This window comes from Augochlora pura, chromosome 6, assembly GCF_028453695.1.
Source record: "Augochlora pura isolate Apur16 chromosome 6, APUR_v2.2.1, whole genome shotgun sequence".
Lineage (NCBI taxonomy): Eukaryota > Metazoa > Arthropoda > Insecta > Hymenoptera > Halictidae > Augochlora > Augochlora pura.
In genome coordinates, this window is record NC_135777.1 from 20,791,673 (window position 1) to 20,804,972 (window position 13,300).

Below are 13,300 nucleotides of genomic sequence, written 5' to 3' on the forward strand. Positions count from 1 at the left end.
TTTCTTTGGGCCTACACTCTCCACAGTGAACACCATGAAAATGGAAACACCGCTTGTATAAATAATTGAGAATCACAACTTTTTTCATAAAAGAGGACGGTGGCGCCATCCAGCGGTGCCAAAACCAAAAAATATGGTGTTGCGCAAACGAGACAAATCAAATGCAATCATTAAAATAAAAATTATTGCATTTTTTGCAATGGACAATTATCGGTTAGTAATACTTTTCTTTCATGAAGAGTAAAACTATTTAACATATTGTTAATGTTAATTATCACAGTATATCGAAAGCAATATATTACTAATAAACCTATTAATTGAACCAATGAATTTTTAACAAAAATTCGTGCTATATGTTCATTTGGATTTGCAGATTAATTTGGAATCGTGTAAAAAAATTGATAAATCCAATTGATAAAATTGGAGATTTTTAACAAAAATCCTCAAATTTAGGACATTTAACGAAACTTCATCGAATAGAATGTCAAAAATTCATAAATGACCCTCGGAGTGCAGTAAAAAGCACCAAAGCACCACTTGACACAACACCACCTGTCACGTCAATTAAGTACGGCACAGTAAAGTGATTAGTGTCCTGCTAATTCAAATCTAATACCTCGGAAGATCTGTTCGAGGCTTCGAGATTCATCCGAGCAAAGTGACGAGCTAGATCGCGAAACCGTGTGATCGTTAATACGGATCGACCGATTCCTCGAGAATAGAATGCCGGGCGGCGTGGTGTTTTTAGTTTGCATACCAACGACCAGTTACGAGCATCAGCTGATCTTCGGCGTGCCCCTGAAACGCGGCAGGAAGGATGAAATAACGGAGAAAGCTGTGGACGTGCCGAAAGTCAACGTACGCCTCAGAGAAACGAAAACGAAGACTCAATTATTGACGCTCGCCGGCGACGATGAAGAGGACGACGTCGATATCGCCGATGACTTCGGAGGCAAAAGGTACCTTCGAGGCCGCGGCCACGACAATTCCGGTCCGCATAACAGGTGCCCAGGCTTTGTCTCGATGGAAACGGTAATAGCGCCAACGATAAAGCATCATTTTAGGTGACAAAATTTATTTTGTCACAAATCCATTTACTAAGACACGTCTGTGGCTGTTCCAGGTTTTGGAAGAGCTGCTGAAGAAGTTGAAAGTTCACCACGTAGTTTGGTGCAAGGATAAAGAAGACATGTACTACGAGGTAAGAAAATCGTTCATCCTTATCCTTCCTGATTAAATTTTGTTGGTCTTTGTCCGCAGGTGATATTTCCGGTACCCGCTGGGGAGCCATGCGAGAACTGCCTGCACTGTCTCACGGAAATGGGGATCGGCGTGAAGATGAACTCCATAGTAAGGTGATCTATCGCAGCATTGCCCCGAAACAAACCGAGCAGTATTTCTTCTGAACGTCCTGATCCATTTTTAACCGTTTCCCAGTGTGATTCCGACGCAGTGCACGTACAGCGGTATTAGCAGCGTTGGCTCCACCGCCATCAAGGACGATCTAGCACGGAGGTTACTGTCGGAAAGCAGAATTACTTGACGCAACTATCGCCGGACTGATATAGAATTGAAATTTAAACTTTCAGGCGGAAGGAGTCGGAGGATCGGAAGAACGCTTGGAAAGGTTTCGTCGAATCGATACGATCGAAGCTGACGGTGAAACAAGTCGTGGACGGTGTCCGTAGCGGAGGAGACCTAACTTTCGATTATGTGTTGCTGGTGCTCACAGCAGAGTAAGGAATATTAAACTTCCTTATTTCAGCGTGGACGGCAATTATTGTCTTAATTTGTTACAGTTGTCTCGCAGCCCTTGGTCTAATCGAGAACAGCGCGACAAATGTCGTCGCCGCCATGTTGGTATCTCCGTTAATGGTAACACATTACTTTGCCCGCTTTCGATCATTCTGCATCAAAATATTCATGTCTGTAATCGTTTCAAGGGTCCCGTGATGTCGGTTACCTTTGGCACTATTATAGCAGACAGAAATCTCCAATTTATTGGACTTAAGAGCTTGTTGCTAGGCATATTTCTATCTATACTCTTCGGTTTCATATTTGGTCTACTCCTGGGCACTACTGAGATGCCTTGGGGATACGGCGATTGGCCGACCGACGAAATGAAAGCCAGGTAACTTCCAATCCTTATTTTTCGTTAAATTCATATTCTGAATATTTCCTTATGAGGATTAAAGTCTACTTTGGAAATGAAAAATTAATAGGCAAGCTTTTAACTTTAAAGACAAAACATCCCTGTTTATTTCGACCCTCGATTAAAACGTTTCAGGCAGTAACGCCTACAACTAAACAAACTTCTCACAGGGGTAATTACAGATCCTTATGGATGGGTGTGTTGTGGGCACTTCCATCGGGCACTGGTGTCGCCGTAGCTCTATTACAAGGCAGCAATGGACCCTTGATTGGCGTCGCCATATCGGCCTCCCTGTTACCCCCTGTGGTGAATTGCGTGAGTGAGAAATACCGAGTCACAGAGATAATAGTCCCGCCAGCTAATCTATAAGAAGTCGTAAACATTTTACGACCGGTGCTCGCCGTGGCTACGATAAGAGAAATTTTCGCAGGGCTTGTTCTGGGCACTGGGGTGCATATGGCTAATCTATCGGCCGATTAAAATGCCGCACATAAAGGGTGAGTCCTACACGGATTACAACACGTCCTACACCTACGTGTACACGGACTATCTGCCCGTCGAGTTCTTCTGCAACGGCATAATCAGCGCGTGCTTGACCTTTATCAACGTAATATGTATCTTTATCACCGCGATAATAGTTCTGAAGGTGAGTAAGGTCACGATACACGACCACCCGTGCCGCTCACGAGATCCGAATCTCTCATCCACCGCGCTAGATAGCGAGAATCATGCTACGTAATTTCTCACTATAACGTTGGAAGTTGGTATCGCCGCGTCATTACGCAAACGGCTACTGCCGGTAATGCCTGCCCATAAACGTGCTCAATCTCTGTAATGCTTCTTTTCCATTTCGCTCCGGCACACTGAATAATGCACCGTTTCTCTCGGACCGATTACCGGACTCGCGGTTTTCCTTCGCAGATTAAGGAAGTCGCTGCCCCGTACACGTCCACGCCGGAATTACGCCGATTCTGGGAACACGACATCCGGCTGGTCCGCGATAAGAATATTTCACGAGATAACAGCTCCTTGGATTCGAGGTGACTGAAATTAAACACGATATCGCTTCGCTGCGGCTAGATTAAATTTCACGTACAGTCCGTTTTATAGCTCGACACGAGTTCCCAGATTGTTTTACACGGTGCCCCGACATGTTGTAGTCGCGTGTTTTTTTTAGAAAACTAACGACACAGAACAAGACTGAAACATGAAAAACACGATGCAAGGGTTCATTGAATAGTACAGAATATCTGTAATTTTTATTCCGATATCTCGTTGCACCCTGTAAGAATCTGGTGATTTTTTTTTCCTTGAAAGTTCTGCTCAAGTTGCTATTGGTCTAAGTGACTTATAATAATTTCGAAATTGAATTATAATAATATTGAAATAGCGATCAGATGAGCAAGAAAATTATGTTCCATATAGCTACTACGATGGATTGAGTAAAACTAAACAGCGGGCGCTGGAGCAAACGCTGAACAAAGCAGTCCGCGAAGCCATCAACGACGAAACGTTCCGCAAAGTACAGAGAATAAGTTACGGTCAACACGGTCCTGAACAGGTAACTATAATTACTTTGAAATCTAAAGCGATTACTCAAAATTCAAATTACCCTTCAACTTCACTACAGAAGAGTACCCTAGTAGTAGAGTGAGACCACATAGCAATAAAAGATTGACACTATTATTGACTCTTTAAGAACAATATCAAATCTTTAACATTGGAAACCTCAGCTCCAAGTAATAAACTATTTAACACCAACAGGGTAAATCTTTTATTTTCAACAAGGTGTATACGAAATTAAAACAATATCATGATTCGGTACAGTTTACTCCAAAATTGGGACTCCAAGTCGGCAGTGCGAGTAACATTGCAAACATTGGACACACTGAAGGAATTATCTCGGACAGTTATCGACCACCGGACAGTTTAGGAAATTCTGGTAACACGAGCGAGGACTTGGCAGCGTTAGATCGACTGATCACGCATCTTCTGAATCAGCCGAGCGACATCACTGCCGGAAACTTGGATTCTTGGCGGCGTTCCCGTCGGGCGAGTGCTCGCGGTTACAGACAACTACGCAGCACCGGTGCCGCAGCTGAAAGTAGCGATGTCCGCTCTAACGTTGACATGACGCCGCTTTGATAATGCCTAACTCGCTATGTAAAGACGCTGTTAAAAAATAATAAATATACGGTCCAATCATCGAACTAATTTGTACAAACATATAGACACAAGACATAAACAGTATATATACACACATCCCATAACATAAAGTTTATTAATTATATACGAAACGACTGCATTTGTTTTGTAAAAACGAATTAAGTGACTATAACCGGAGAACTGATGTCGCCTTAAACTGCCTTAATTGTCGATCAAGGATGGCTCAGTTCCGAAGTACCGATCGCCGAAGTTACCGATGCCGGGTAGAACGTAGAATTTCTCGTTCACCACAGGATCCAAGGCGGACGTAACGATTTTAACATGCGGGAATGCGTAGGCAACCGAGTGTACACCAGATTCTGCCATAAGCAATGATACGAGCAACACATTTTCCTCGGCTACGTCGTGGTCTAAGAGTACTCGGATAGCCATTATGGCAGCAGCACCTGTCGCCACCGTCGCGTCCATCAATATTACTTTGTAGTCTTTTATATCCTTTGGTAATCGAAGGTAGTACAGCTGTAACATGTATCAACATATTTATAAGACATCTAGATAAAATAAGAAAATAGAAATACCTCGGGTTCCCCAGTCTGCTGATTCGTTTGTATAAGTATCTTCCCTATTCTAATATCCTTACAAACATCCCTAACAGCTTGCTCCATAGTCTCACCAGCTCGCAGAATGGATACACCGCATATTTTATCTGTAGCGCCACGTTTTCCTTGATACAGCACTCCTTGAGGTGTTTCTATCGTTACATCCTTTGAACAGATGGCACAATATATCGTTATTGTTTCATCGTTGCCGTCTACAATCCTTTTGCACATACTTCCACAGAAACAGCAATTTAACATATTATATATTTAGTATTTATACTAAACAAACCTCAAAGGGCAATAAGGATAACGCGTACTCAATTACCAAGCGTATCAAACGCTTCGAGTAAAATATAAATTCGTCTCGGTAGGTTTCCTTATTTCTTATAAATGTATGCAGACCCTTGATCTGTGGTGTATCCGGAAGCATGTAGAGTGAAGATGGCAATGGTTGACCAATATATGAATGGGCTAATTTTTCTCTGAGTTTGAAACCTCTCTAGAATAAGAATCAATTACAGTTAAATAAAATGAAAAGTGTGGCTGTTTAGAAAACAATCGATCTTACGAGCTGCAGTTGTGTGTGTATATGTTGTACTATTAGTTCTATCGCGACCTCATTGTCTCCGCCACGCGGCACAATAATGTCAGCATGAACCATTGACGGCGCTATGTAATAATAAAAAGCTGGTTGCACCATTGTACTGTACTGCTTCAAAACACCCACTAAATCCCTTCCCCTTTGGGATATATCCCTCCGTAATCGCCTTGCAAGCCTTACATCGGCATCGGTATCAACAAATACCTTGACATCGCACATCTTGACCAATCAGAAAAAACAGAACGGTAGTAATTTTTATTCTGTTTCTCCTCATACCTTTGCGGGCCCGTCTCACTCCAGTCATCATGTTCTCCTGACAATGTTATAACTTACCTTTAGTACGTTGACATCGTAGAATGTCAATATTCCCTCAAATATAATTACGTTGGCACCATACATTGTTTTCTTTGACACAAGAATTCGATAGTTTCAAAATAAGTTCATAATTACATCTCGCACGTTTATAAATGTCTGCTTACCGTTCTACTTTCTCTAGAATGTGTTACAAAATTATAAATAGGAACTTCCACCATTCTGCCTTCCTTTAAACGTTGCAATGTTGTTTTAAGAAGCTCAAAGTCAAAAGCATCCGGATGATCAAAATTATATTCATTACGTTCAGCCATTTCGTGTTGCTTTTCATTTAACACCTGCAACAAAAATATGCGATGACAACATTTGTCTACAACATTTGTATTAACAATTATAACTTTTTCCATAAGGAATGACAGCTTCTTGTACTTTGTAAAATGAATCCATGCTGAGTAATGTTACCCACGGTACATCCAAAGATTCTATAATTTTTGTTGCAACTGTGGTTTTGCCAGATGCACTGCCTCCACAGATTCCTAACATGAGGCAATCTTTAATTTCAAGCATGTTTTAAAAGATACATACATCATATAAATACTACCAACCTATTACAAAAGGTTCTACTTGCTGCCCTGCTGAATTGTACCATGGTGGTCTACCTGCTGTGTATATTGTTCTTGTCTTACTTCTAAGGATGGATTCTGCAGAAGTCTTTTTGCTAGACTGAGACAAGCTAGTAGTTCGTTGTCTCCGTGACCTTGGCGAAATTTGAGAACCTGTCGTACAGTTAAAGATTTCCTTTTATAACATATTTCTCAACTTATAATAAAGCATTCAGGCATAATCTACCAAAGAGTCAAAAGGTAGGAGAACAAGATTATATCTAATTTAATTCTTAGATAAACTATGAACCAATCAATCATTCTTATAAAATATTGAACAGAGGCAGAGATAGCATTGATAAGGAAATTAGGGAACTAAGAGGAATAAAGGTAGCCAGGAATAATACTTTTGGGAATCTTAGATTTCATTCTTAAATTGCACAAGGTTTCTACTTCATTGCGCCAACTGCATCCTATCTGCCATATACAGGTACTCCAAACTGGCTCTGTAAATTGGCATGTCACATATGTAATTACAGACATACGTATCGACTATATACCAGCATTTGAAAGAAAGTGAACAGGAAATCGCAATAGTATATTTGAAAATTATTGATGATCAGAGAAAATTAATGATTGGATTATTTTACCTGTGGAAGGCGGCCGGGGAGATTGCGGTGTTGTTGCCCCGATATCGGAGCGTTTATAATGTTCAACATCTTCGCTGAGATCATCGACAAGACTTATTTCCCGATCGCCTAAACAAACCTCTCCGTCTTCGCTGAATAATAAAAATCGAACTGTTTGTTTTCGAAAAAAGAACTGACAAATCAAATATTGCTTACCTCTCGGAACTCGCGGAACTGGGTGGATCGAAGTAATTCATTTTGGCTGCCATATTCCTCAACGGAATATGGGAAACTACGATACGGACCCACGCGGACGAAGCTCTTTTTTCGCAGCACTGTCCACCCTCGTGCGTCCGAAACAGTCCGATACTGATTCTATACAAACAACGAAGACAAATGACGACAATGTGCAAAAACGACATGTGTCGCTATCTACCGTTGGTGTCCTAAACTAGCTGTCGCTTCCCACGTACAATTGCCTACAACCCATACACAATTTCTACAGTACTTGCGTGAAGCTTGATGCGCAGTAAAATGGTGGGGATGTGCGGACCGGCTTAGGGGGCACGAAGGAGGAGTAAAACTCATTACTACATCAACGTGCATTGAGCATCGTTTGCAAATTCGCTGGCAGATGAAATGGCAGGCGTACAAATACGCAAAAAGAATGAGACCGTAAGCACGGTAAAGTGAGGCAAGTTACTTAGGTGTAACTTATTTCACATGGAATTGAGCTGATGTCTTTATTATTGACTACGAGGGCAGCACTATTCAGCTGTGAATCGTCAGCCAATCAGAGCATAGCAGTCCGTTGAATTTTCTCAAATTCAAGAGTCTCGTTGCTCTCGGATCTAGTTCTTGAATTGAGAGATTACTATCTTGTAGATAAATGACGAGACATAAACGCGGAGTTGCAGTCTTATGCATTCTTTGAATAAGAATAGACGAGGTATTAGTTATTTTGAAAAACAGGTGATGAAACTTTTGGGTTCGAAGCCATGCTAACTTTAGATTCAAAACCGTGCTAAGGTGGAACAAAACGTGTCAGATCCCTGCAATTTATAGCATTTGACTTTTGCAGGAATTGGCGCATCGAAAATCCACTCTCCCTCCCTCTCACTATTTTAAGAAGAAAAAAATCATTGTAACACTTTTGAAATGTATGAATTAAATATCGATAGTTATCGATCAACCATTAAACTCAATGATAAACCGCAGACAACTTCGCGATGGTGTGCTATTGAAGAAATGGCGGATTGTTTTTACGTGGGGGGAGTTGTAAAAATCTGAACGCGAGACATGTGGATGTTGTGACGATTTTCGGAGGAGTAAGGAATTAAAGATATTTTCCGGTATGAACGACTCTTACTGGGAACCATTGGCCAACGTTTACATCAGGGAACAGTCAGAGTTCTCTGACCCTGATAATTACATTTATTGTCTTTGCAGCAGAATATTTATTCGGTAAATACAACCGTAATGCATGTACTCGTTGTTTCTTTTATTCTTGCAAGTTGATTTTTTCATTCAATTCTTGTGCTAATTTAATACCCTCTATGTAAGAAAAAATCTTAACGTTTATCGATCAGTGATGTGACACATGACCTAACCTTGACACCCACTCAACTATCTAGGGTCACGATATATTTTTTGTTACATTTAAAAAAATATATATTCTTCTTTATCGAAATAAATGATATTTTTTAGTAACAACGAATGCATATATTGCCTAAACGTTTAAATGTTATTCCTTATACCAATAAAAACACTAATAAATCCGTTTCTTTGTTCTTTTTCCAATTTTAGAGGGTATTACTGAAAACATACACTACATTACGTGAAAGTTAGCGAATGCAACACGCAGGCTACAAAATCTTGTTAAATTTGTACATGAAATACGGAGTTATTTAATTAGGTCTGCTTGAAATATTTATATAATGTATTGCACATGAAAAATATAGTAACTTTTGTAACATACATTTATATATTTTGATTGGGTTATTAAAAGCTGTGATTAAGCAACTTATATTAGACACTCAAATATAGTCTTCTACCAAAATCATAATTAATTAATATTGTAAAAAAAATACCTACATAAATTGTACAAAATCTTGTTACAAAAAGCTCAAACCTTCTATTATTTAACAACCTACAGAATTTTGCAGGGTTGCTATATATGTTTTATTCACGTTTTTATTTCCTTTTAAGTGTTTATAATATGATCTTTTATTTTCTTGTCTTTTAGAAATCCAGAAATATATTCTGTGGGTGCTTTAGAAGATGCAAGTGCAGGTGAAGATGTTGAGGCTGATTGTGTTGGAGAAATGTTACATCTTCATAAAAGGTCTGCCATAGAAGCACAATCCATTGAGAAGCACGATGTAAGATTATCTTTTTTTCACACTAATGTATTTAATTAATTCCATTTAGTCTGATTATATAGCATATACATGGTTTGTGTATATATTTAGATATATATATATATATATATGTGTATATATATTTCAACAAGCACATATTTTTCCTTCCTTAAAATTAGGAAGAGCCAGTGAGCTGTTACTGCAGTGCATCACACACAGACAACAATTATTCCACAGATGAACATGACTCCGTTCGCGACTCTGCTCATCGTCCAGCCACGCATTCCCTTACTCACAAATTGGGGCTGCATCAATCAGATTCTGGGGCAGATCTATCTGAATATCACGATCAACACGAGGCCAAGAGCATACAAAACCTTTTGGCGTCTTATGGAAAGACTTTTCAAACTACAGAGACTGAACTGGAAGATGAATTTGAGAAAGTGAATGTATTACCAGAGACTCAGGATGCCAAGCATATAGAATTCGAAACCGAATCGACAGACATTCACTCATCGGATCATCATCTTGCAGAAAACATTAAAGTTTTAAGTATTAATCCCTCCAATTGCACTGAAACAAAATTTCATACAAAAAGTTCATCATTTATTTTGGGAGATCACGATTCAGAAATACAAAACACTTCGAAAAACGATGCGCAGACTAATAGGAAAAATGTTTCAAATACATTCAGTCATAATTCTCATGCTTATCCGTATTATATGTATCAACAAAATAAGAGTTCGATGGATATCGCATGGGACAAGTATTGGTCAGAGAATGGTGAACAATTAATTTGGTCGTCATGGATCGGAAAATATGCGGATTATATAAATCCAGAATACTTGCAACAAAGTGCTCACTTAATAGAAGACGAGAGAGTAGAAACGAAAGAGAATATAGAAAAGTATTCAGAACAGAACACATGTTTTCCTAGTCAAGCGCACAGAAATTGCGAACTTGGACGCTCAAATTTTGAAGGAATATTTAGCAAACACAATGGTACAGATGGTAACGAAATTAAAGCGAAGGATACGTACAGCGTTAATTTTTCATTCGACGATCTGAACAAGCAGGATATCAATGATAGAGATGCGGAAGAGAATAGGAGAAGATTGACAAGTCTCGATACTCCGCCTGAAACTGGAGAAGGCTGGAATCCGTTGAGTCCGTTTAGTTTAGAAGAAAGCTATAATCAACAGTCTAACGCAGAAAACGAAAGACTTTTAACGAGATGCGATTCTATTAACGAATCGATAGCTAAGACGAACGCGACATCAGATTCTATGACCAATGTTACAAAAATGACCCTCACTAGTTCTAGCTGCGATTCTATCTCTATGCATTCATCTAGTCTCATCAGTTCTGTAACTAGTTCCATTGAAAGCAATATAACGAGCACTAGTTCTGAGCAGGATCATGAATACACGCCAGAAGACAATGATAGGTATTGGCAACATTTGTGGAAGGAAAATTTTCAAATAGAATATCACAAACACTACGAATTATTCATAGCAATTTATAAAACGGAACATATTAATCCAACCATTGAATGTTTTTGCGAACAGCACAAGAATGTAGAAAGCGATGGGAGTATAGACCAGGATTTGACGGAAATAGATACAGTTAATAAAATTAATGTGTCTAATAAAAATTCAACGTATAGCAAACGAGAAAAGACGAGAAAGAAAAGATTAATTATGGAGTCCGTAGGATTATTCGTACAAAATTTGATAACGAAATCAGATGGTAACGATGGCAAGAAAAGTAAAAATAATGAAGGCAATAGAAACTCTTCCGAAAATAGAAACAATGATAAGTCCGGGGTTACACGAAATGATAATAGTACAACTATTCGTAATCACAGTGATAGCAATAATAGTATTCAACGAAATTATTCTAACGAACGGGATGGCGATAAGCCCCACGAAGATAAACCTGTAACCTTAAAGAGAAGGTAGTGTATTCATTGTTATATTGGAATGATCTTATGGTAATGAAAATTATTTTATTTTTTTAGCCATGAAATTGACTTTGATGATGGAGAGGAACAGTTAGAGACAGTGAAGAAGGCATTTTCATTGATGGGTTATGCTTTCAACGAAAACCACAAGGAATTAAAATTACAAGGGGAAGTAGTTTATAGAAAGAAAAACATTAGATCACAAAATAGACAATTGAAGATGAAGTTTTATGGGCCCAAGCATACAAACAAGCATATTTACTTTGACGATAACGGGATGGAAATCACTAATACTATTGACAAAGTAAATTTAGATTTTAAATAATATCTAATACAAATCACTTACACGAAAATAATTCTTTTATTCTAAATGCTTCAGGTAAAACATTATTTATCGTATTGTCCAGCTTTATCATCGTCAGAAACAGATTTACAGCCTCCTGAAGATGGTTCCTACAAAGCACAATTCACATCAAGTTCCGATGAAGAGTGCAATCCTAGTCTTAACACGAAGCTGCAGACGAGACGACTTGTATTTAGTAAGCCGAGCACAAGTTCAATAGAATCGGGAGCAGATAAAAGACAGATTGACGATGCAAGTGACTCGTGGAACGTGTCTGACAAACAGGACGATGTTTTTAAAAGTATCGAAGAGGATAACAATTTATGTTTTGACCAAGATGAAAGCGTTTCTGCTAAATGTACATTAGAAAGTCAGATCACGAAAGATCATGAAAAAGTTGATCCAGCAAATTTTAACATGGATGTAGATGAGAAATGTAATGATAACGAATTACAGACTATGGAATTGTCCGATGAAGATAACGTGAAGAAAACTCAAAAGAAGAAGCGAAGGAAGCAATGCAAAAGAAATATAAGTCTACCAGTAGAAGTAGCAAACGACAAGACTTTAATGAAATATTGGTTACAAAGGTATCGCCTGTTCAGCAAATTTGATCAAGGAATTAAATTGGATCCCGGTATGTTATTCGATTCTTTATATTAAATACTGAACGTTTTATTATCCAAAAATATAAACAGAATATTTCAAGTGATTCATTAATATTGGTATTATATTTAAAATGTTTATATTAAAAATCTATATTTCAGAGAGTTGGTACTCCGTAACGCCGGAGAAAGTTGCAGAGTATATAGCTGAAAGGTGCAGGTGTGATATTATCATCGATGCGTTTTGTGGCGCAGGTGGAAATGCCATTCAGTTTGCTTTTTCGTGTGAAAGAGGTGCGTCTATATATACTTAATGTTATTGATTATCAGACTAAATTCATACATTTATATGATTTTTCAGTAGTGGCAATTGACATAGATCCTGTTAAAATTGAACTTGCTCGAAACAACGCACGAATCTATGGCGTTGATGACAGAATAGAATTTATTGTTGGGGATTTCCTTCAACTTGCACCAAAGTTAGTTGCAGACGTTGTATTCTTAAGTCCTCCGTGGGGAGGACCTGGATATGCTAAAAATGAAATTTTTGATCTCAATGACATTATGCAACCTATCGGTGGAATAAAAATATTTGAAATAGCAAGAAAAATCACAGATCATGTGGCCTACTTTCTACCTAAAAATGTAGATACTATGCAGGTAATTTTCAAAGCTAGAATATTGTATTTCTATAATGTATTTTATATTATTAACCTTTCCATATTATGTATAAATTGCAGATTGCCATGTTAGCCGGAGTAGGTGGTGGTATAGAAGTGGAGCAACACTTTCTTAATAAAAAATTAATAGCATTAACGGCTTATTACGGAGAACTGCCCAGAGACTATTAGTTGTGATACGATGTGTAATTTGTGAAAAGATCCCGTTGGTTGCTTGAAAAAGAAAAAACGCTCCTCACATTTCTTGGATCACTAGCTGTAAATAATAACTCGTATCAATTTGCTTAG

General features: G+C 38.5%; 3 protein-coding genes across 4 annotated transcripts; 2 read left to right on the plus strand and 1 right to left on the minus strand.

The window, feature by feature from the left end:
* Positions 1 to 673: 673 nt before the first annotated feature.
* Positions 674 to 4,306, plus strand: LOC144471351 (uncharacterized). Its single transcript, XM_078183307.1, has 12 exons — positions 674 to 1,032; positions 1,124 to 1,201; positions 1,261 to 1,355; positions 1,438 to 1,515; positions 1,590 to 1,736; positions 1,800 to 1,875; positions 1,944 to 2,131; positions 2,323 to 2,467; positions 2,583 to 2,798; positions 3,074 to 3,192; positions 3,578 to 3,713; positions 3,980 to 4,306. Exons 1-12 carry the CDS (start codon positions 724 to 726, stop codon positions 4,295 to 4,297), a joined length of 1,905 nt encoding a protein of 634 aa, XP_078039433.1. The 5' UTR covers positions 674 to 723; the 3' UTR covers positions 4,298 to 4,306.
* A 108-nt stretch (positions 4,307 to 4,414) lies between these two features.
* On the minus strand, positions 4,415 to 7,455 carry LOC144471350 (uridine-cytidine kinase-like 1). Its single transcript, XM_078183306.1, has 10 exons — positions 7,278 to 7,455; positions 7,083 to 7,213; positions 6,436 to 6,606; positions 6,260 to 6,366; positions 5,998 to 6,168; positions 5,852 to 5,923; positions 5,486 to 5,737; positions 5,207 to 5,416; positions 4,897 to 5,082; positions 4,415 to 4,837 (listed from the first exon to the last, which is right to left on the minus strand). The coding sequence occupies exons 1-10, from the start codon at positions 7,328 to 7,330 to the stop codon at positions 4,520 to 4,522; spliced, it is 1,671 nt and encodes a 556-aa protein (XP_078039432.1). The 5' UTR covers positions 7,331 to 7,455; the 3' UTR covers positions 4,415 to 4,519.
* Positions 7,456 to 8,292: 837 nt separating this feature from the next.
* Positions 8,293 to 13,207, plus strand: Tgs1 (Trimethylguanosine synthase 1). 2 transcript variants are annotated; one of them, XM_078182270.1, is made up of 8 exons: positions 8,293 to 8,525; positions 9,307 to 9,442; positions 9,601 to 11,378; positions 11,442 to 11,688; positions 11,764 to 12,364; positions 12,495 to 12,626; positions 12,694 to 12,992; positions 13,073 to 13,207. In XM_078182270.1, exons 1-8 carry the CDS (start codon positions 8,416 to 8,418, stop codon positions 13,181 to 13,183), a joined length of 3,414 nt encoding a protein of 1,137 aa, XP_078038396.1. In that variant the 5' UTR covers positions 8,293 to 8,415; the 3' UTR covers positions 13,184 to 13,207. The 2 variants fall into 2 exon arrangements, with proteins under 2 accessions (XP_078038396.1, XP_078038398.1); XM_078182272.1 differs by lacking the exon at positions 8,293 to 8,525 and adding an exon at positions 8,869 to 8,976.
* Positions 13,208 to 13,300: the final 93 nt, after the last annotated feature.